Source organism: Argiope bruennichi, chromosome 7 (genome assembly GCF_947563725.1).
Source record: "Argiope bruennichi chromosome 7, qqArgBrue1.1, whole genome shotgun sequence".
NCBI lineage: Eukaryota > Metazoa > Arthropoda > Arachnida > Araneae > Araneidae > Argiope > Argiope bruennichi.
The window spans coordinates 82999038-83024574 of NC_079157.1; the positions used below are offsets into that span (position 1 = coordinate 82999038).

At 31.3% G+C, this 25537-nt stretch overlaps 1 protein-coding gene across 1 annotated transcript in view; it reads left to right on the forward strand.

The window, feature by feature from the left end:
- The window catches only part of LOC129974953 (acetylcholine receptor subunit alpha-like 1), a 71293-nt gene that overhangs the window by 33684 nt on the left and 12072 nt on the right, over positions 1-25537 (forward strand). Inside the window, exons 5-6 of the mRNA XM_056087770.1 lie at positions 4484-4944; positions 18606-18966. Coding sequence (XP_055943745.1) covers positions 4484-4944; positions 18606-18966 — 822 coding nt within the window. The remainder of the gene's footprint in view (positions 1-4483; positions 4945-18605; positions 18967-25537) is intronic.

Consider the following 25537-nt stretch of genomic DNA (forward strand, 5'->3'; position numbering starts at 1 on the left):
CTTGGCACTACTCAAATGGGTACAGGCGCATTAGAATCAATAGCTAAATACATCACCACTCAAAAAATCATAACGTTCGTCTCACCTCCGACTCACTGGAGGGAGAGTCTGTGGTGAATAGCTTATAAGCCAGTTAATAACTACACTACCCTAGCAATTGCTTTTGTATCTTGGTCATGTTGCTAGACTGCGAACCACAAAATCCCAGGTTCTAATCCTCGTACATCACAATCCGCCACATAGTATATATAGCCAAATCTAAGATTCTGAAAAGAGAGGATTTTTCGCACCTTTTTTAAATTACAGATATTTTACACCTTAAATAAAATTAGATTTAGGTCCCAATTGGCTTTAAAGTATGATTTTATTCAAATGCATGGGAGTAAGTTGTTTCTTGGATTATTTCGGTGAATTCGGTCTACAGATGAGCTTCTCTTGGAGTAAAAACTTTAATAGACAACAGGATTATTGAAGCATTTTGTTATTACTATGCTCTCTTCCACGATTCACTCCTATGATTTGGACCATCTATGTAATAAGATGCCCCCATGTTGCTCACTATTCTTTAATTGCCATAAAGAAATGGTAATTTGATTAGAAAGTATATATGCATCACAGGTAATAAGCATAGCTGTCAATGCATCAAAGCACATATTCTGTTGGTTGAAACAATTTTGCACCTTAAGCTAATAAGTATTCAGAGAGCTCATGAAGTGGAAGTGAGGTTTAACTCCAATTTATGGGAGTAAGCTTCTTCTTGGAGGATTTTCTGGGAATTCTGGCTCACATATGCGTTTTATTGGAGAAAAACTAAAAGAAGCTCATTCAACTGCCGTGATAATTCCGTTGCTAAAATGCATCTGTTAGCAGATGTAACTTATAAAACAATTAAGTAACACTTAAAGTAGAAATGGGATTTATCTCCATTTGTATTTGAAAGTTTCTTTCTGGGAGACTTTCTAGGGATTCCAGTTCACATATGTGTTTCGTTCGAAGGACAATACCTATCATTCCTTTAGTCTTAGAATCTCCATCAGCCAGCCCAATTGCGGTGTCCATTCCGTTATCAAATAACACATAAGTTTTTATTGATGCTATTTTTCAAAGTTGCCTAAAGTGTAGATCAAAGTTTGATATCTGTATTCGAATTATGCAGATTCTTAAGCTGTTACGATTTTGTTCATTTTCCAAGACTAATCTGTGGGATCTCATACTGTAAGTAATAATATCTCGTTGTCTCACTGTAGCACGAAATGTTTGAAAGGTTAATTAATAGTGAATAAAGGAAGAAAAAAATTTTTAACTGCACTGGAGGTTTAGAGAATCAGGTTTGTTCTTACCTAGAACTTTGAAAAGAGGGAAAGAAAATGATAAATTGAGCTTACTTGGACAAAAAAAGTGAAATATTTGTAAACTTTTCTAACAAAACACAGACCTTTTAAAATATTAATTATGTTAATTATCTAAATGTTACTACTTTCATGGCATCTTGTAAGATTTTGAATCTTCTTAAGAGTTATATATATAATTTGAGTTCATTTGAATCCCAAAGTGAAGTAACTAAATTCTTCATGATATTTATAACTGAGATAAATAATGTACTTAAATAGAACTTAATGTCTGAATGTAAAATATATTCGCTTTGTTCTTAACAAAAATTATATTATTTTTACTTAAAATGTAGAAGAATATCATAAATTTTGCAATGCTGAGTTAAATAGCGTAGTTGCACCTTCAAAGTTTTGTAACTAATCCTAAAATGTGATCATAATACGAACAAAAGTGCCTTCTTTCAAACTAAAGTAAGTCCTTTTTTTAAAAATCTACAGCAGTAGATTATTTTTCTTTCTCATATTGCAGTAAGTATTGCACATTCTTCATGCACAGGCCTTTTTAGAATGATGCAATGCTGTCAGTAATAACAATCTACATTCAAGCATTCTAGTAATTTCTTAGTTCTTAAATTTCATTTATTATTCTTCCAGAAGCCATCTTAGAGTTTCGGAGAATTTTCAAATTCAGGCCAACAAATAAATTTGAATGAGGTGAAATCATTTAAGAAAATATGATAATATTCGTTATTTTCACGAGGGAAAATTAAAATTAATCATTAAACATGACACTAAAGGTTACTGGAATTCAGTTACCGAGAGGTCTCATTTGTAGGTTATCAGCATACAATCTTTGCTAACAAATTTTCATATATTAAACTAATTATTATTTTATTAGCTGAAATTAGTATTATTTTGTTAAGAACAAATTATAACGTATAAATCTTTGTTTGTCTTTTGAGTAATTTTTGTATTTAGAAATGTAAAGCTAAAAGTTATAAGATTTAAAAAATTCACGTTTTTACCAAGAAACAATATAATTTTTTTTTAAAAAAAGAAGCGAAAGGATCTGAAATTCAGTTTAGTACCACAAGCTTTTTCAAAGACTTCTCCCTGTTGGATAAATGGTGAATCATGTTTCTACCTTTAAATCAGTAGACCCAAAACAGTTTTAAATCATTTTTTCTTCTACTCCGAAAAATTCTCCAAGGATCTACGTAACATTATTTTACAATATTTTATAAATTCTTTACTAAAATCTTCATTTGAAGAGGAGATTCTGGACATTGGCTTTATCTAAATGTATTTGTACTATGAGTGAAAAAAAATTTCAAACCATTGCTTTACAACGATGATTTTTTACATCCTTTCATAACGATTACCTCTTTTTCAACAATTAAAAGTCAGTTTCACTTTCTCGTATGCGTAGTATAGAGAAAGTATAGTAATCCTCAAATATTCGAACTCGAGATTTTGACGAGTCTCCACGTTTTAGACCTCCTTGATTACGAAAGCAGTTTTTGAAAAATGTCCGTCTGTCTGTCTGCGATAAAGATAACTAAAAAAGGCTTTGAACTAGATGGCTGAAATTTGATATAGGGTCTTCACACCAAATTTGAAGATTTCTATCGAATTTTGTGCAAAATCTGTTTAGAGCATATTCGTTTGTCCAGCTGTTCGTGTATAAGTTAACACGATATTTATAAATCAAAAAGAGCTGTATGGATAAAATTTGGTACATGGATTTGACATCTACAGTGTAGACAAACATCAAATTTTGAGCTAAATCCAACAATGAGGTAACTATTTGTCGATCTGTTCTTTCAGAAATTTGTAAGAGGCCACGGTGGTCTGGTGGTAAGGTCTCGGCTTCGGAACCGGAGGGTTTCAGGTTCGAGACCCGATTCCACCGAAGAACCGTCGTGTAAGGGGGTCTGTTGCACGTTAAATCCGTCCTGACCAAACGTCCTCCCGCTGGTGTGGTGTGGTGTGGAGAGGGGGGTGCCAGCTCAGGTGTCGTCCTCGTCATCTGACCGCGGTTCAAAATGACGAGGTCCGTCCCAAAATAGCCCTAGTGTTGCTTCAAACGGGACGTTAATATAACTAAACTAAACTTCAGAAATATGTAAACTTGATAATTCAAAAACGCAACGACATAAATATTTCAAATTTGGTATGGAAGTTTGGGGCTATAATTGCAGTTTTGTGTCAAACTTTTGTCTCAATCGATTTGAGAAAAACGTGTCAAAATTTGATTTTTGGATACTATTAAAGCATTCCAGGGATTAATCACCTAATAACTCGCCAGGGATGACACGATAGATTCAGTAAAAATAATAAATTCACGCCAGAAGTTAATGTTTTGTAAGCCAATTCCATGCAAGGCGTTCTTTGGTATGATAAGTTTATTAAGTATGCAATAAAGTTTTGGGAAAACCACTCCCATTGATTTGTTTTAAATTACATCCACTGATTTGTTTTAAATTACATCCATTGATTTGTTTTGAATTACATCCATTGATTTGTTTTAAATTACATCCTTATTTTAGATTAGAATTCAACTGTTCATATTGATTACACAGCAAGTTGTGTCATTTACAAAAAATTATGTTGCCATAAGGGTGAATTTACTAGTAATGTCTCCTATTTCATTTGAACTGATTTAGTCAAGCCAAGTCTACTAATCAATATTGTTTAAATAAATCCAAAAATGATAATGAATCTATTATAATCTTCTCGAGTGAGAATTTAGATCCTACAAAGATAAAGATGTTAAGGGTATGGATATTCAGGTTTCAAGTATTTTGAAAAATTTCTATATGTTTAAGGAAATGTCATCTGAGGTGATCAATTGCTATCTGAAAGCATGAGAATGCAATTGCTGGAACTCACCTTCTGTGAATGTTAGAAACTCAGTAGGATATTTTCTAAATAGCCGTGATAGAAGAGATATCAAACGAGAACTTTTGATAAAAACTTTTCTTCAACTGAATGAATTTTATTGAGAGTTATACTAAATGTGTCAACTCAATCTAGAGCATCATTAAAAGTATTTTGTGTCACTTTTTGACGAATTGAATCAATTAATGAATAATGTTTTTAAAAACCTTTGAAACTAAAATGATAAATAATCAATAAATTTCTACTTCCAGGTGGACCTGAAACATAAATATCAGACAGAAGAATCAAACCTCATTCTCATGGGTATGGACCTAAGCGAGTTTTATCTCAGTGTAGAGTGGGACATCATGGCCGTCCCCGCTCTCAGGACTGAGAAATTCTACAGCTGTTGTGAAGAGCCTTACCCGGACATCACCTTCAACATCACCCTGCGCAGGAAGACCCTCTTTTACACTGTCAACCTCATCATCCCCTGCGTCTTCATCTCTTTTCTGTCTGTTCTCGTCTTCTATTTGCCTTCGGACTCGGGTGAAAAAGTCTCGCTGTCCATCTCCATCGTCCTGTCCCTGGGGGTGTTCTTTCTACTGCTGTCCGAGATCATCCCTCCCACGTCCCTCACAGTGCCACTCCTGGGAAAGTACCTGCTCTTCACTATGATTCTGGTCTCCTTCTCAGTTTTCGTCACCATCGCGGTGCTCAATGTTAACTTCAGGTAAGATAAACTGAATACTTTTGTAGGAGATATTCAGTTAAATAAGTGCATTTTAGCAATTTAATTCAGGGTATATAAGTGCCGACTATTTCGAATCATCTAAAGCATAGCTTTTAAGGAAGCAAGCCATACATCCGCCAGGATAAAGTTGTCTGACACAATCCGATGACTTAGAGAACAGGTCCACTGATGGAAACCACATGATGCCGCAAAATAAGTTAAGACCGATAATCAAAACTTTTTCTTCAAAACTAGTCGAACACCCTAGCACTGGGATATCTTTTTTACTCACTCATTAGTCAAAGTACCACCAGCAACATTTTATTTTTTTAGTTTTGGTATAGCAAACGTTGTGTGCAAATGGGCCAGAATTTACAAGAAATTAAAGAACAATAAATGCAAGTAAAGTGAAAGATGATAACACATATTTCAAAAAAATTATAGCTTTGAAAAATGACACTGAATCGATTACAATTAGAAAAGTGTTCAAATAAATTTTAACAGAAATATCCTCCCCCCCCCCCTTTAATTGCATGACAACTTCTGTCACGATTTTAAATATGAGAATATTAAGAATGAGTAATATTTGTTCTCTCCTGATCACCCAGACAGATTGTTTCCCTTAGCAAGTCAATCTTATGTTCTTCAAACTGAATTTTCATTGTTGGAGCAATCCATCTCAGCTTCTTCTTGGAGCGCATAGATTTATCAAGCATCTAAGATTGGGGTTTTCTTAAAGTTTTTTGGCGATTTAATATCTGTTTGGTTCAGAAGTTACCATTTAATCCAATGAAGTAGCCTTGTACAGAAACAGCTTGGTTCAATTGCTGTTGCTCCACACATTCCATTTTTGCTGCCATATATTTACAGGTATCTTTTTAGTTTCCTTTTCGATTTCACGCATGGTATGATTACAGGAGAATTCCAGCTCATCTTTTGTTGCTTCTAATTGGAAAGTCATCAGATTTACCATTTCGAACGATTCTTCCATGAGCTGTTAAAAGGATTTAGAATCTGAAATGGTATTTATCGATCTAAGGTCTTTTCACATATTCCAGGAAATATCTATGATATGTGGTACGTTTTATATTTTTGAGCAAAGTTAATTGTGTTTCAGAGAGAGATTTTAAACTAAATATTCGCCTAAGAAAATTTTTTTTCTTAATGAAAATGTAGTGAATTCTGATCAAGTATGAGAAAATCAGTTCGATCGCCGCTAGTGAGGAGCACTGAATCGTATGTTTTTTTATGTGGACGTAATTTAAAATAGAAACTTTTAAAACCTGTTCATGTACTAAATACTACACATAAATGCAATCTTAGTCAAATACTCGAAACAAATGACATGGCTGAAATGTAGTATTTTTTCATCCACGATAATATTCAACCTTATACGGCGTATGCAGCACAACTATTATTACCAGTTAACTGAAAAATCTTTCATCATCTCACATATTGGACTAGAGACCTCGACTTTGAAAAACTTCACCGCCTTTGATTTTCCTTTCCTTTTGCAATTTAAGATTTTATTTTGGTGAAAAGTTGCAACATAACCATGCCAGGAAATGCCGTCATATCATCTGGTTATCAGAAACATCTTCTTCTATGTGGAGATACAAAATATGGAGCCTCTTCATGATAAACGCTCAACACTAATGGTAATTATGCTTAAAGAGTCTAATTCTGTTAACAATAAAATATTTTATCCCATTACATCATACTTTTTGGAGTGAATAGAACTTATATTTCGATTATCCTAAATATATTCGGCAACATTTATACAAGACTTCTGTAAGCAGAAAACACGATTCTACTAATATGACTGTTGAAACAGTGAATCTTTCGCAATCTCTTAATTTTTCAAATTTTAAAAAAGCATCAGCAGTTCAAATATTTTTTTAATTATGACCAAATTTTATACAATATTTCGGTTGTGACATTAGGTGCAAGATCTATGATCCGATCTTTGAGTGTATCAACATCTCCAACTACCGTTGCAAAACACTCATTCGTTCGTGTAACTCCTAAATTGACCTTGAACAGTAATGCCCTATTTGAAAGCATGGAACCAATCAACCATTAATTTTCCCCTCTTCGATGATGCCATTTAACAGTCGAATGTAAAAACACTATGTTATTGCTACTTATGGTACTTCTCATAGACAAGCCCGCTGACAAAGTCAGCGATTTTAGCTGGTTAATGCAGTAGCTTCTAACGTTAAAGGACCCTTAGCACGGCAGGGCAGAAGTGTGACTTCTAGCTCATATGAAGATGGCACTCACACACTCGTTTGCACAACCCCTTTTTACAGACAGGCTCTTTCACGCACCTCACAGATGACACAGCTAAAAGAATAGTCATGCCCGAACCAGGAATCGAACCCGGGACGCCAAGGTCACAGGAAAGACGCACTACCCCTAGGCCAGGACGCCGGCTCCAAGTCACTATTTCTGCATTCGTTGCTCTATCTGTTGAATTAAAAAAAAATTCAGAGTACGAATATTCTACAGTTAATTCTGCAATATTGTATTCAATAGTTCTTTTGCATTTTATTCAAACAAGGGGGATACTTATGGCCACTTTGTGTATTCGAAAAAATAATTCTTCTTGTAAAAGGTTTCAAATATAGTATTTTATGAAACTTGAACAGTTACACTGAAAAAGTACCAAATATTCTAAAATTAAGTTACCACCGATAGGGCCATATTTTGTTTTTAATTTAGTAGGTGAAGAGAGTATTAATACAACGGTTGACAGAGAACATAATAAAAGTGTCAGACACGAGAGAAGCAAACGACCGTATCTGGAGGTTATAAGAGACATTTTCCCTCTGGCAATAATCTGACACTAACTTGACATCATTTGTCGACAAATTGACAACCATTCAATTCCGAGTTCCGATGCTGTTCCTCGGGGGAGTAAGGCGCCGAGATTCTTTGGAGACTTTCTTTTGCTGAGCGTGTGTTATTTCGATTTATAAAACTCTTGTTGAAATTTTAAGATATGATTTTTGTATTTATTTTCAAGCATTGTAACATTTTAAAGACAGGAAAAAAACACAGAAAAGTTCTTTCGGGACAGATAAATTGAGAAGTCAAAAATATTATAAATAGTCTCCTATATAAGAAAATTTTTGTATCAGAATAAAGTGACAGCAGATAAAGGCAATTAAAAATGCTTCAAGGTAAAAGATGAAACTTTGTGACTATTTGAAATTTTTGGTACATTTTCATAAAACTCTGGTCATAAACAGTGTCTAAAACGAATCTTCAAACAAAAGAAAGCAATTTTGGATAAATGTATTCTTTGCAAAATATGTAATGCAATCGACTTGGCAACCTTAGTGTGACAAACTTAACTGTAAAGGACAAATTTTTGAATTAAAAAAGATTTAGGTGTTTTCATTTCTTACAAAATACATAATTGAAGAATAGAGTTAGTTAATCCGCATAGAAATACACACAATTACAGGGCAAACATATCCATAAACAATACGTTTTCAAGCAAAGGTATGTAATTTTTGATGAAAATATTGCTTATGAAATGTATTATGTAAAAGTGGAAATCCATGTAACACACAAATAAGTGACAAACGTAACCATAAAAGATACCCCTAGCTTTGATTTTGATCATTCAAGAAAGACCCAAAGGCCTGAATTACAAAGCCGCCTTGACAATAACACTGGTATTTTGGTTAGTTGCAAGCTTGCCATCGGTGGACCATGCTCCTATCCTACTCAAAGAAGTTCGGTTACGTTACTTAAATGTGGACAAAAATTCACCATTGCTGATATCATACTTCCCAGGGAAACTAAATCATGTTTACTTATCCAGAAAATTCTCATGAATAGTGAATAGTGAGGAATACGTGACCATGAAATACGCCCATGCAATCTAAACATCATTTTGCGAAACGATTTCGTTTGTCTCATTTAGCGAATATTCCTTTGACGTTTAACTTCTTACGCTTTGCTTACATTAAAAAAAATCGTTTAAAACAGAAAAATTGTATTGTCTCTCAACTGCTGATTGTCAAGCGAAAGCATTTTCAAATTCCCAATTAAAAATTCTGAATTATTAAAGACGTTTACTGTAATGTTTAAAGGGAAATTTTTTCATCTATACATCTACTTATTACATTCTTAAAATCCAATTTTAATTATATTTAAAAAATTTTTGATTTCGTTGGGTAAATAATTCCCTTAGCCAAAAGAATTCATTATCATATTTATAATACGTAAGGTGTTGAAAATAAAAAGTAAAGTAATAAAAAAAATATATAGTTTAACACATTTCTAACTCAGATGAAAGTTAGCATGATTTAAATAAGAACTCCTATAATAATATTGAAGAAAATGAATGATTTTTATATAATCGAAATTTAACAGAAATGAGGCCAACTCAAATAAGCATAATTTTGGATGCTTGGAAAAAGTTCATGAATTAACTACAAAAGTAAATTTTAAAAAATATATAATCTGCATACAAAAATTTAATTTTAATACAAAAAGTTTTATAAAACAGAAGGTATAGAAAACTGTAAATATTTAAATATTGCCAGAAAATAAATAAGAAATTAAATTATGAAAAGATCATTAAACATATGCATATTGTTATGGAAATGATTTGAGGGGTATAAGGTAAAAGACATCTTGCCCGATAGGCAATGGAAAATTGCTCTTTATTCTTCAATTATTAGAGAAAACTTGGAGCACAGTTAAAAAAAACACAGCTAAAATGTATACAAGGAGCAGAACTTGTCGACTAAAAAACATAGCAATCAATAAATAGATAATAAGCAATAATAATTGTCCCATGCAAAAACAACTTATGTTCACTCTTCGATCAACACTTCAAAGATTGAATTAATCTTCATGTGAATTATTCTTCACCTTTTATGGTCTTCGTCTTCGACCCGTGTGACATCATATTGAATTTACAGGAACAATGTCCAGATCTCAGCTCCTAATAGAGATAGAGTCAAAATTCTTGCATTTTCGAGAACTTATTTTTCGTTACAAAAGTCGACAATTTCGTTGAGAAGTTCGAAAACTGTTCACGTGGAATCTATCCAGTATCCATTACGAATCTCTCATTTCCTCTCTAGCGATGAAACTAACGTGAGGACATGTGGATTACAGGTTTATAATACTATAAATTTAAATTATATATAAAAAATAAGCGATGTATAAATCCTATTTTAATTGCTAAAGACAATTTTCTTTTTGTGAGAAAAGACGTCTGTTTTAAGATCTCTAAAATAAGCTGGCACTGTTATTTTTCGAATTCTGACATTTTTCCTTACCAAAATTTATTCTAATAATTCTGAAGCTTCAAAAAGTTTGATATATGCTATATAAGAAATTAAATTACGAAATATGTAAACGAAAAATTGTGTCAAGCAGCAAAAGAATATTTTTAACTTTATCTGTTCAAAAATGATCTACAGCAGACCATTTTGTATTTATCTAATAACCATGAAATTATCTTATTTGACGAACATGTTGAAAAACTCATAAACAATTGTCAATCTTACTTTTTAAAAGAAACAAACTAAAATAAAAACATATATTCAATTATTTTCAATTCGGTTTTGTTCGCTACTTTTTTTTTAAGAGAAGTATTTAAAATATTCAAAATTTTTTTGTGCTCTCTGTCTAAGAAGTTTCCCTGATTTGAAATCTCTCCACTACAGAAATAAAAACTGATTTTGTAGATCAAATTTTCAAATACAAAAGTCTATGTTCTAAATATAAAGACCATTTCTAATATGTCTATATGCGCTTCAAATCTCTAAAACAGATATATATGCGCTTCTAATCTCTAAATAGTCTTTTCACAAACTTTCAAATGCAGGAACGATAGACTTTATCATAAAGGATGGCATATTGTGATATAGTGATATAGTGATAACCATAAAATAATTTAAAAATAATTGAAATATAAAATTTAAAAAACAATTCTAGCGCTGACATGAAACAATATACTCTATTTTTTTTTAATTAAAGTGACAGAATACAAGAATTTATAAATATACAAATGCGTTATTTAAATTTTGCACGTCATTCCAATTGTTGAACGTCAGTTTATAAAGACTTTTTTTTAATTCATTGAGCTAGAGATGCGTTCATTCCAAGATATTTATTTCCCAGAAATTTTTAACAAAAGAGGTTTTCTTTGTGAAAGTAGATAGAGGAGACTAAAGAAAATGCTTTAAAGTTTTTAAAAAAAAAAGTGCTTCCAATAATTTCTGCTTTATCGCCAAGGCGCCAGATGTTACTGATTAGAAAATAATGGAATCACTGCATATGACGTCACACAAGACCAACCAGTGTCAACTGCTGGTGAAAAAAGACACAAGTTTCTTTGAAATAATTTTAAAAAGAATTAATGGCAATCTACTCAGTATCAGCTATTAGACTTTGTGCTCATTTATACAATGTTTTAAGGTTTGAGCGTTATTAAATATAAATAAATTTAATAAAAACATTTTTTTTAAATCTTTATTAATGTATCAAAAATATATTTTTTAAATTTTAATTATTTTGTACTTTTTAGTCTTTAGTTTATTATTGTTGAAAATGTTATGGAATCTTGAAATCATTTTTTTATAAAGTCACTAACAGGTGACGCTACTCGCTTAAATGCAAAATGTATTTAAAATAACCGATTAATTTATAATAGATTGATTAATTAAAATCTAACAGGGTAATGTTTTTATGTATGGCATTACATTTACAGTTGTTAGAAATATAAAGGAATTCTTGAAATCAGTATTTTGTATATTTTATTACCTGTACCGTTACCCACACAAAATCAAAATGTAATCAAATTAATCGATTAATACATAATTCATTAATTAATTACGAGCCCGTATAGTAGTAGTTTCAACAATATCATTATGTTTATAATTGTTAAAAATATTTAAGAATCTTGATATTAATTTTTTTACAAATTTGCTATCAGATAACGGAATTCATGCGAATTTAAAATTTAAATAAATTAATAGATTAATTGATTAATTCATAACAGTTTACAAGATAATTAATTCATAACAGTTTTTCAGGCATAGTATTACGCAGCTAAGGAATATGAATCTTATATCAGGTATACACTCGGCCAGTTATAAGACGGCAAGTAGCCAGCGCATGCGTAGAAGCAGACTGATTTATGTTTGCCACAACTTCATAAGATAGATTCAAGCATTCCATAAATTGCCGTTTTAGCACCACAGAATTTTTCTTTTTCACCGTGTATCGTATTAAAGTGATAAATATTTACAGAAATAAACATGGTAAAATAAAAATAAAAAAATCAACATGCTTAAATTTGGAAAACTATAGAAAAGAAGTAGCAAATAAAATGAAAAAAGAACACAACCTCTCATCAGTAAGAACAAAAAATGTTTGAATTAATCTACGATAAGTGATCAATTTTTTCAAGCCAAAAAAACCTCCAAATTCTACAAACTCACTCGCAGTAAGAAAAAATACAATACAGAAGCTTGCAGTTGCCCGTCAGGAAAATTACTTGCCATCGACCGAACAGCATTTTTCAGCCTTTCTACGCATGCGCTGCTGACTTGCCGTCTTATAACTGGCCGAGTGTAACACTGGCTTCAGGGAAAGCCCTTTTTCTCTTTTCTCTTGTGTGCTCCTAACATGCATTCGTCCAAAAGTGGAAAAATCTTACAACTGCACAAGTAGTCGAAAGTGCAAAGTGTACGAAATTCCATATTTCATAAACATCAGGAAATAAAAGAAATATCAATGACAAAATTTATTCTTTCTATGTATCAAAACAAGCTAAAAGGAAACTATGTAATACATTTAAATTGAATTAATTCACGTAGATAGGATAAAATTAATTCAATCTTCTTCACTCTTTTTACTTATTCACATGATTCCAGAAACAAAATGGAGTCATTTTATGATACATCATAATCACGTGATAAATAATAACACTTCATTTTTACATTTAAAGAAATGTAGGATTGTTCTACGCTTTGAGATCACATGCTTTTTCTTGCTACAGAAATGCTATTACAATCGCGTTGATACCAGAATGAAATGCATATAGACAGTGGCGGATTTCCAACTAGACAATTATAGTGGTTTCTTAACTAGACTGATTTAAAAACTTTATTTTTCTAGTTGAAAAATAAATAACATTATAAAAATACAAATTCTATGAATGATAAAATATTAGGATAATGTTAACATTTTGTCGAGTATAATTGATCGGGTTCCTATACATTACATTCACTTAAATATTAGAATATTGATAAAATGAGACATCTAATTCAATGATATTTTGTATAAATGTGGATGCCATGAAATTTAGAGTCATATTACACGAATTAAAACATTTTTATTTTAATTATTATTCATTTTATTATTATTTTATTTTTATTAAACTAAAGTAAAACTTTAACACTTCGAAAATGAGCTGAAATGCGGAATTGAACTAATTAAAAAAGCGGCCTACTGACGTTCGCAAAACACCTAAATTCGATTCTGGCAATAAGGCACTTTATTAATAAGGCGTATTAAATGAGATAATAAGGCGGTAAGGTAATAATAAGGTAATAAGATAATAAGGTAATAAGGCATATTAAATGAGATTTAACTGAATCAATTCGAAAATAGAGTTTATCATTCCAGATGGTGAACAACCATTTAGTTTCTTTCAAGATGAAATAATATGGCTTCAATCTACTTATAGGTGCAATGGCATCATCAGAAGAATTTAGTCAAACGATGCCATAAACTCGAGGAAAAAGTTACAGCGCGTGTCATCTAAAATCAAATTACGCATTACTTTATGTGATGTCCTATTATTTTATTCCCTCGGAAACGAATCATTGATTCGAAAATTGAATTGACATATAACGTGAGCAGGGACTGATTTGATTATAAAATAGGCTTAGTATTCCATCTAGAAAGAACTCTTTTTAACATATTCCTTCTTTCAACCAAAAATTGCTATGCATTATGAAACAGTTCAAAGAAAAGTTTCCTTAATCATACAGTTTCCTTTTTCAGGCATTGGTATTCAACGTCTTCCCTAACTTGATGCGAAAACCATGGATGTTAAATTATCTCATTTATAAGCGGAATGAATTTGTTGGACTGAAAACAAAACTGAAGAAAGAAAAAAAAAAGTGGCCCAACAGGCCTACATGTTAGAGCATTTCCCCGTGTAATGGCCCATTCAAGTTCTCTTATTCTTCCCCTGTTTAAATTACTTTCTGATCAATAGTTTCCTAAAGTGATTCGATTAGCGCAATAACTTTCGTTAATTTATTGCTTGTACGTTTCTTGCCAGAAGAGAAGAACAAAATGCAGTTAATTACCCGATAAACTGGCCATTTTCTTTGACAAAAAAATTACCTTACTTTAAATGAAATTGGGTTTCAATTGTAGCATAATGATGAAGAACGCTTGATGAAACCTTGATTCATGAATGTAGTTTAAAAGACAGTATTCATTTGAAACTTGTATATAAATTGACCGCCTCTGACAATAAGATCATTCACCCCGATTATTAGTATGGATCTATCAATATGGATTACACTGAATTAAAATTTTAGCTTGTTATTTTATAAGACAGAAAAATAGAAATTTTAGAAAGTAAAGCTACAATGGTTAAAAAGTGTGTATACAACGAATTTGGATTTGGATTTCTGGTGCAAGATCCTGATACCGAATATGCTGCGCCGAAACAGCTTAAAATTTTCCCAGTAAGATAAAAAGTAGTTTAACGTTGCAGTAAGTGTAACTGACTTTGTTGTGTTCAAACTAATAAAAAGTTTAATTGACATATAAAAGCTAGAAATTAATTTTCATGGATGATATTCATTTCTTTAATGTATAATAAAATGCTTGGATGATGCCTCACCGAAAAAAAAGTCTAAGCAAAAATTGTAAGAATTAAAGTGTTTAAATCAAATATCAGTAAAACTTGTGCATTCTATTAAAATGTAATGAACTGTTAAAATATCTCTACAATTACTACATACTGGAAAAGGCTTGGCAAAAAGTAAAAATCTATGTGTCACGTGAGTGTGACCAATGCGTATTAGGGATAAAATTATTTCATAGCACCTGTTTAGTTTAGAAGATAAGTTAGCCAAGTAGGGTTTACTATAATGGAGTTTGTTGTTGGTCTCCATGTTCCATTGATTTTGCCATTGGCGATAGCACCAATGAATAATAGCTGTACGTACATCTCCATAAGAAAGAAGTTGAGGCCAAATTACGCTCGCTGACATGGCTGCTACCAGTTCATTCCCAGCAATACCCACATTGAAAGGGATGCAGGAAAACAAAACTAATATTTTTCGAACATAGAAGACGATATATCTTCTTCACTTCCTGTAGAAGTGGATGACCGAGAGATGAAGAGTTCAGAGTTGTATACAATGAAATAAAAGAGAAAATGAAAATCTTATTTCAAAGTTAACGTCCAAAGAAAGCAAGTTTTACTTTCTTTTATGCAAAAAGAAAGTATTATAATAGTCAAAAAGTTCAAACAAGATTTTGAGGAATCGTGTCATACCTCCGAAAACACATTTTTGGAATTATGTTTGCCTGTTTACCCATCTTTCTATTTGTCTGTCTGTCTGTGAACATGATAGTTCAAAACACTCCGAGTCAGACAGTTGATAGTTTAAAAATGATATCTACTCCAAATTTTTACATTTCCATCAAAATTCGGACGATACCCATTCACCATAAGTCTGTATGTCTGATTGTCCGAATAAAGATAACTAAATGAATAAAATTTGGCACTCAAATTTAACATCTAAAGTGTAGATACGAATCAAATTTTGGACCAAATCCATCCAAGGTTTACCATCTGTCGGTCTGTCTTTTCATTAGCATGTAAACGCGATAACTCAAAACGCAATGACTTAAATATTAAAATTTGATGATTTTAGCGGTTTTCATAGATCAAAATGATTTTTATTGGTCGATCAGCTTTAGTCGCAGAAAAATTGATTTTTTTAGGTATTGAAGTGTCAAGAATATTTTATTAAATATGTTAGCTTTCTAAGCTGGTAAAAAGTTAGTTGTTAAAAGTTAGCTTTCATAGTGGTTTAGGAAAACATTTATTGACTTAAACAAAATAATTCATTCCCTCATTTAAAGTATTTTTTCAATTGAAACTTTTATATATATCTCTAACGTCTTAAATATTGAGTTACAATAGGATTGTATACCTGTATATATAGATGTTTAGAAATTAGAATGCAATTCTGTACATGCACGGTGAAATTTCAGGGAATAATGAGTTATTTATTTTATTATTATGAATTTCGTTGGTTTTTGATTTTCTCTTAGACTATATATTCAAAGAAACAGTGCTGAAACTATTAAAAAATTCGAACGCGAAATTTGGATAACACACCACGTTTCAGACTTTTGTAAATTTAAGAAAAAACATGCTCTCGGAATTATGATTGCCTGTATAGGATCAGGGTAATTTAAAAACGCTTTATCTAGAAGAATGAAATTTGATTTATGATATTTAGCAACTTGATATATTTCTACCAGATTTTATGCCAAATCCATTCAGAGAAAATCTATTTCGAATATAAGTTAATACGATTACTAAGAAATGAAGGGAGCTAGACAGACAAAATTTGGTAAACAGATATATCATCTAAATTTTAGAGTCGTATCAAATTTGGACCAAATCTGCCAAGAGTTTTATCGTTTATTGGTCTGTACGTTATCATCCATGTAAATTAGATAATTAAAAAACGTAAAGACTTCAATAAATGAAATATGTTATCTTGTTAACGTAATTGTATATCTAAGGCAAATGCTGATTTAAATCAGCGTCAAAAGTGCATATTCGATTTTCTGGTACCAGTTTTTAGCGATTAATCGTCAAAGATAGCTCTCTCTATTCTCAGTTCTTAATTATTGTTTACGATTATCTTGCATAAATACGCAAGCTGCGGTTTCTTTACTATACTTTGAAGCACACAGCACTCATGTGCAAAAATAAAAATCTATTAATAAATTCTGTAAAATCATGGTGTTTACCGTTTTGCCCAAGACCCATAATTTTATGAGGGAGAAACGACACCTTTATAGAGTGATAGAAAGTTTTGGGAAAACAATCGCTCTGGGTTTTGTGTGTGTTTGTACCAAAAATCACACAATGTATATTGAATATTTGTGATAAAAATCAAATTCTGATTTACTTTATCGAACAATAATAGTTAGACAAAATTAGTATGGACAAATAATGACGGTTAGACAAAGCATTTTATTCATTTGATTTTTGAAGCTCTTTAGTTTTAGACAAAAATATCTGTCTTACGAACGATCTTAAAATATTGATGGTTTGTGAAAATGCATATATAAAATTTTTGTGTTTCCATTTTGATACAAATATGAAAATTTATAATAACTCATCTAACTCCAGCTTCTTATTTAGTTGTTAAAATTTTAAATGTTGCTAAATTTTCTGTTATGTCTAATTTTTTAACCTTTCAAAGGGCATTTTTTTTTCTAGTCATATTATGTTAAAATATTTTTAGGCTTGAAATTGGAATAAGAAAAGAGATTCATTTAGCTTATTAGATAAATATAATTTGATTAATAAATTCATTTGGTTAATTAATAATTAAATAACAAATCAACATACATCATTTTGTCTGAGATAAAGGACTGAAGCATCTATGTTTCTGACTTACTAAAAAAATGTGTCACAACTTATGCCAACCTACATAATTTCATACAAAGTTTGAAAAATTTGGTGAGAAACCTACTTCCCACGGCCTTAGAAAGGGTTCAAGAAATTTTTTGAATGTTTGCAAAAAAGTATAATTAGGAAATGATTTTGATTATCTCATTTTATTTATATCAGCCGAATAAAGCGCAAGGCTATATACAATTATAAATTATGAGAATAGGCTTGAAAGCTAAGTATAAAAGAAAATATCCCATAGAATAAATCATTGTTAAAATTGTGAGTCAGATTTCTTTTTACGTCCCATTAAGTAACACATTATTTACCATGGTTAAGTGAGTAGTATTTCCACGAAAAGCAATATATATATATATATATATATATATATATATATATATATATATATATATATATATATATATATATATATATATATATATATATATATATATATATATATATTGTCTTTTTGTGATTGGCATTCAATTTGACATCAAATATGTTGTTTGATGTATAATTTAGTTAAGTTATTTTAGTTTTACAATTTTTTAGTTTATTTTGATGTCGTTCACATAATATCACACATTTTAATATTTTGCATAAACAAAACCAAGCTAAAAAGGCGCTTCCTTACAGGCTGCAATATCAGATATCCATATAAAATACATTGTAATGTCACACAGTGCGTTGTGATGTGACTATGGCAAGGAAATGCCGTCACACACATGTGTCCGAGGAGACCCTCTAAGAAATGTTACCATCACGCACATGTGCACGAAGTGGCATGTAATATGTGAAAGCTTTTTTTTTAATTCCATTGTTAAAATTTTTTTCATCCGATAGTATATTTCTATAAATTTGATAAACATATAATATCCAAGGATTTTACAAAATAATTTCTTATATTCCGAATATATCAACACATTTAAGACGGTCTTCTTTTGTTTCATAGGTCTCCTTCAACGCACAAGATGGCGCCATGGGTGAAACGGGTGTTCATTGAAATACTTCCCCGATTCCTGTGTATGCAGCGTCCGAACAATGAAGAAGACGGAGGTAACGGAGAGGGCAAGGACAACAACCACTATCACCACCACCATCCTCACTTGATAGATTTCGCGGAAAAGCCTTCGGTCATCGACTACGAGTGCGGGAGTTTTGGACCTTACCCCGTCGATGAGCTCCACGTGGGGCTGCAGCCGGACATCAACGGGTCCCTGGACGGAATCAAGAGCTCACCGGATGTCGAACGGGCCGTGCTTAATGTCCGGTTCATAGCCCAACATATGGAAAATCTGGATAACTTCACAGACGTAGGTTTCAACAATTTTTTAAAATTTTATCTTTTTTATCTTTAAAGGTGACAGCTCCAAACTGTATACATGATTTCTTGCTTTGCATACAGCTTTTACGATCAATGTAATAAAAAAAAAATATGTGATGGATTTTGTTCTCTGGACAAAAGCTTACTATGAGGCAACCAAAGGGGTTTCGCCGGTATAGCCACTGAGAGAGGAGGGATATACAGACCTAGAGAGCTTATCTCAGAGGGAACTATATAGATAAAACATAATAATTATATCAGTCATTAAAGTCAAATAGGATAGCAAACGAAAACATAGCAACGTATCATCTACCTTTGCTAAGGCATTGAGGACAAAGGGGATGAAATAATAATTTTATGCCACAGCGTCAATTGATTTCAATACGCTGTTGAAGGATCTGAGATTTTTTCTCTGGTAGGCTTGTGAAAAAAAAAAACATATTTTTAATTAAGTTTTATTAACGTCCTGCTTTGAAGTAACACAAATGATAGCTTCATTATGATTTTGACATATTTTTCCCTCATCATCCCGTGATGAGGCTGCAGGTGCTTCATATCAGATCTCACAAATAAAACAGATCTATCATGAAATCACTTTTTGCATCTGGAACTCCTCGATTCAGTAGTCAAGATCTTACGATAAGGCCACCAAACCTCATTAAAAAAACTATATTACATTTCTCTTACTTTCCTCTTCACAAGGAATATCTATAAGGAATATTTGTTTTGTTTATCTGTTATCTCCTTATCTGTTAATTTATATAAATCGTAATAACTGATGACCTGGTCTCGGCTGCAGGTTTAGAAGGTTTCATATTCGAAACCCAATTCAATCACAGCTCCACTCTATACATTCAACTACTTGTTGTTCACTAAATCTGACGTTCTGAGTCAAATGGCTTCCCTCTGATTTGAAGAGAGGATTGCTAGCCTATCAGATGAAGAAGAATTGGATGGGTTCAAATTTGGGAATTCCGTTTCGAAAATAATCTTCGTGTCATTTGACAACAGGACTTTAGTATAGATCTGAACTAAACTGAATTTTATATGTTGCAAGCACGATTTTAAGTCGTAGAACTTATTTAAAAATATTTACTTCTTTTAGGTCTGATTACAAAATTTATGTCTGCATCAAAAAGTAGAACTGCATTACTCAAAAATAAATTTGCCGTAAACCGAAACGCAAATAGCGTAATAATTGCTCGGAGTGATATGTATTAAGACAGTGCCAAACGTGTCAAAACCACGCCTCACCACAACCCTTTCTCCCCAGTTTACATCCTTCTTCCGTTTTGACACCGACATTCTTCATGGCTACCACCCTCTCCAAGAGACACCGATGCATCGAGAGATATCCGAGAGACATTACTTGTAAGCAATTTCCGAAATCCATGAGCCAGAGAGGAAAAGAGGAAGACCTTGCCAAATGACCAGTCACCAGAAATTACCACTGCATCCATGGTGATGTGCTGCTCTACACCCTTGCCGAACGAAGAGGGGGTGTGCTAAGAGTTTTCCCTCTGAATGTTTCATAAGCAGCAGACGATCCCTGGCACCTACCCCAAGATATTGACCTGAGGCAGCGTGCCAGCAGCAGTGTCTCCCCAGCACCAACACCCCCCGCTTTTGAATCGCCAAACAAATGTATCTTCGGCGTAATAAGAAAAGTTGGGGCTCCTTCTCCCAAAAGATCGATTCCTCTGTCAGGGTGGGCCTGTGCAGTGTGAAGGAACGCCAATAAATAGAATATGGTGCCTTGCCTGCTCCATCCCTTGGCGGACCCCTCGCTCCGCCAATCGTATTAGGAAAAGCAGATTAGCTCCCTCCAAGATCTTAGTTTTGTATAGTCTCCAGAGTGTACCTTGTTTTCCTTTTCTTCTACTTTTTTTACTTTTCTGGCTCCTTTTTTTTTTTGTTTGCTCTTTTTTGGACAATGGTTGGATGGTACATCTAATCAAGATCGCTTCTTTTTTTGGTTTTTTTTTCATTCTTATTTCCTATTGTGTATGCAATTTGCAATTGTAATTGCGATGCTTTCAAATAGTTCTCATGTGCTTACAGTTTTAATTTGTGTGGCTAGCATCAAAGTCGTTAGGTTCGTTTTTCATATTTGATTAAGAATAAAGTTAATGCAATAAAGGTTCGTATCATGTTGGATGGTGTAAACAGGGAGTGGTGTATTATTTGGGAATAGGAGATTGTTGTCCAGATTCTGATTATTTATTATAGAAAGGAAATTACAAAGTTTTACGGGGTTTTTTTTCAGATATACAAAGCGGGAAATAGTTTATTTGGAGGTTATATATTATATACCAAAATAATGTTATTTTGAGCAAAATTATACCTGCAAAGAGTTTTAATTTCGAATAAAGTTAACTTCATTTCAGTAGCTTGAAGGCAGAAAAATAAATTTAAAAAAATCATACTCAACATTTTGGGGTAGCGCGAAAGGTTTAAAATTTCAGACTGCAGGAGAAAAATAGAGATTTTTTATAATTTTACAAACAGGCATTCTGTGATATTTTAAATAATAATTTTAAAAAACGTTTTTCTGAATGATCAGTTAATTTAAGATTTTGATAAGTCACTTTGTTGCTCTTTGCCATATTCATATTTTTATTTATTTATTTATCAGAATTATCCAAAACTCACCATGAGGAAGTGATAGCAATTCTAGCCCCCCACCCCCACCCCACCCCCCAGTCTTTACTTACAAAAAATAAAATCAATTAAACTGTGTTAAATTATGCTTATTTAGTTAAAGATTTTTTAAATTCAAATTTTTACAGAATTTTAGCATTGTGAATCTTGAGTATCTATTATAATCTTCTCAGTTTCTATGCCTACGCCCATGTTCTGCAATTTCTATAACTCGTTTTTTAATTGTGTTGCCGATCAATTTCTTTCACTGATTTAAAACTTTCCCTTATTGTGAAATTTTTTATGATAAACTTTTACCTTTCAACTAATTGTCTCTTCACAAAGAATTATTTGTCAAACAAAAATTAAGTAGCTTTTCTTCTTTTTAGAAATAAGAGTAAAAGCTACATTTGATACTCCAGAATACTCCGAATCATACTTTTTTCTGAAAAAAAAATACATAAAGGCAATTTTATTGGCTTAAGTCACTAAGCTAGCTAACTAAAACAGGCACCTCAGTTTGCAATTATACATATTACAGGATAAATGATGATGGTTGGTAAAGGTGAAATTTCAAGCATTTAAATAAAATGTTATTAACGTTAAAGGAAATCCTTGAATGAAAAAGTTATTTAATTTTAAAAAGACCTAAGAATGAGCTATAAAATGTAATAAGTTAATTAGATAAGAATTAAATTATTAAAAAGTACAAATTCTGAAAACTCTTTTTAATCTTAGTGTTTTATTTAAGCGAATATTTTTGAAATTTCATGTAGGCAAATATTATAAGGAAGCAAATAACTTGTAAAATTTTCATAACATACTTGCAATATTTCTGAAAAAATTGATTTTCTTTAAAAAAAAGTTTTTGGTCGTTGAAAAATGTATATCCTCAAATACTTTTCTCTCAGTAAGAATTCGAAAAAACCCCAAGAAAGCCGGGTGGAAAAATAGTTCGAGGGAACCGAAAAAAAAATTTAAGTGGCACTTCATTATTTAAAATGAGATCAATTTTCAAAAAAAAAAAATACTGGTAAAATTAAGTTTGAAGTTAATCTTTTATTTGAATTATTAAGCCTGAATTCTTTGAACAGTTATTGTTACGTTCGTGAACAAAATGTTTGTCAAATGTTTTTCGAGAATTAAGAGTGTTTTCCCTAAAAAACGATGGCTTTTTTTAAAATAAAAATTGACATAGCTTTTATTTTTTATTTCTTTATTCTTCTTTCTTTCTTTCTTTATTTTTGAAAATCGACCATTATGATAACATTTCAAATCGTAGAATAACAGTTACAGAATTTTTTCCTGTTTTACCATTTTGGGTAGAAAAGTAATTGCAGGGCTTTTTTAATGGCCCCGATTTTTTGGAAGGGTTTTTAACCAACAAAATCATTTTCCTAAAAAATAAAGCAAATATCCATCGATAAAATTTTATCAACTTTACCTTCTATATAACAGGTACCTAATTGGAATACTAAAAATATTACTCACAATAATAAAAGTGAGAAATAAATGTGTTTTTTTTCTCCAAATTTATATTTTAAGGCTTATTACACCTTTTTAGGCTTTTGCAATGTCTACAACTTCTTAGTTTAAAAGTCAGGCAACAACCGTTTGATTTAAGCCAATAAAAACGAATTAAAATTTTTGCTCCGCTTCATACTCTTATACGAAAACGTATTTTATTGCAAACTTAGTGGTATGTTTCAGACAGCAGTTCAGCATCTAAGCTAATAAAAGTGCATATTAGTTATTTTTCCATATTTTGAGTTTTCTTCGTGATAATTCAATTAGACTTTTAATAGATCGAATTCTCATGTGGCGGCGCATGATTCTCTCTAAATTAGTTATACCCCCCCCCCCCAACTTTCACTTCGATATCAGTTACCTGATCATTATTTTTTGGTTATTATTTTTATAGACACTAATGCTATTTTTTTCCAAATAATCATGACACCAGTTCATATATTGATCTACAATATTTAATGTTTTTTTTGCTCATTCCCATTGTTTTATCGAGGTTTTGTAAGTTTGAGAACAACCACATATAGTCTATATAAAACAAATTATTATATAAAAAAATACATTTTCAAGGTATTTTAAATATTATTTACAAATAGTTTATATGCAACATAACTTTCTTAAATTCTAAATAATTAGTAAACTTGAGAATAATGGAACAATCTGAAAAGCCTTTTATTCACTAAAATAAAAATAAAAATTAGTAATAAGCAACATAATTTTTTTACTCATAAATTCTAAGAAAAACTAATTATAACATATAAGCCTGATATATAACGGGTTTAACTCTTTGCCGTTAACGAGAAAATTGCTAACAAAATAAAAGAATTTATTACATACAAACTCGCACTCGCCAATAAATTGTGTTCCATGCTTTTATCAACTGCCGAAAAATTCAGCAAACCAGCAAATAAAGTACTAGCATAAAAAGAAATTAAGTAACTGAAGTCAAAACAGGAATTGGAAACAGAAAAATAGGCTATTTTTATTTTAATTTTGGCAAAACTAATAATATCATATCAGTCTAAGATACAATAATAACTCGATTTCTTATAAATATAATAAGAATTTGTGATAAACCAGCAGATTTTTCAATATATAAAATCATAGAAAATAAAGTAATATTTTAGTAGCATAAACTCGCCAAAACCAAACCTCCTGCGCCAAAAAACCCTCACAAATCCAAATCGCCAGCGCCAAAGTAAGAATTCGTATCAACGCAACAGCCAAGAAAAGTTGGGAATCTTTTACTGAAGTTAAAGTAAGAATCTATGTACCATCCAGATATTTCTTGGGAGACTGCTACATTCCAGTGGTCAGATGAACTTCTCTATATTTTTCTTCGCGATTTGTGATAAGAGAATGTTCATTAATGACATTCGCTTCCTTAGCGGAGATAAAAGTATCTTGAGACTGAGTTTTTTTATATCGTGAGTGATATCGTAGTCTGTAGTTTTCTATCATAACCAAACTTTGTTTGTGTGATACCGTATAAAATAAGCCACAAATATTAATAAAGCATCGATTAAAACGATGTTCTTAGAATACGGGTTGAAACGAAAGGGAAAATATTATTATTATTATTTATTTATTTATTTTGTTTTGAATTTTAAGGTATGTAACTATGTTCGGAATAAATTTTCTGAAAAACGTAATAAAATACTTGCAGAAATATATTGAGAAAAGAATACATATGAAACAAAACGGTATCAATCAAAAGCCAAAAGTGAATTTAAAAATTGGAAGAAATAATATTTTTCCCAATAACTGAGTAAATAATAACCATGAAACAAAAAGGTATTAGTCAAAAGCCAAAAAGTGTTTCAAAAATAGGATGAGATAAGATTTTTCACGACTAAAAAGAAAAATCAAGTAAAAAATTACATAACATTTTTATTTTTATTTTTTATTTTTTTGCATTAGGAAACATTAAAAACAACTGTAAAAATCTTTAAAGATTAAATGATTTAAAAAAATTGTTTTGCAAATTTTTTGAAATTTTGAAAATTGGCTAATTATTTAAAATATGTTCAAAAAATCACATGAAATCTTAACAAAAAATATGCATCAACTTTTAATTTATAAAAGTTTTCCTAAGAAGTTTTTTATCAAAATTGCGAATTTAAGAAAACTGCCCTTAAAGTTATAAAATAATATTAATAGGTAAATTAAGCGAAAATAAAACTGAATGTAACTTCTTAAAGAATGAACTCGGAAACAAAACTTTAAAGTTTTTATGAAGAAAGCTATTGTGAAAATTATGATTATTGAATTAAATATTTGCTACAGCACTGTAAGTTATGTCTCTTACCGATAAACAACATTCCGGACACCTGGTAAATAGATCACTTTTATGCAGTCATTTGATCATGGCAAACTGGGACACTTGTCTTGATTTT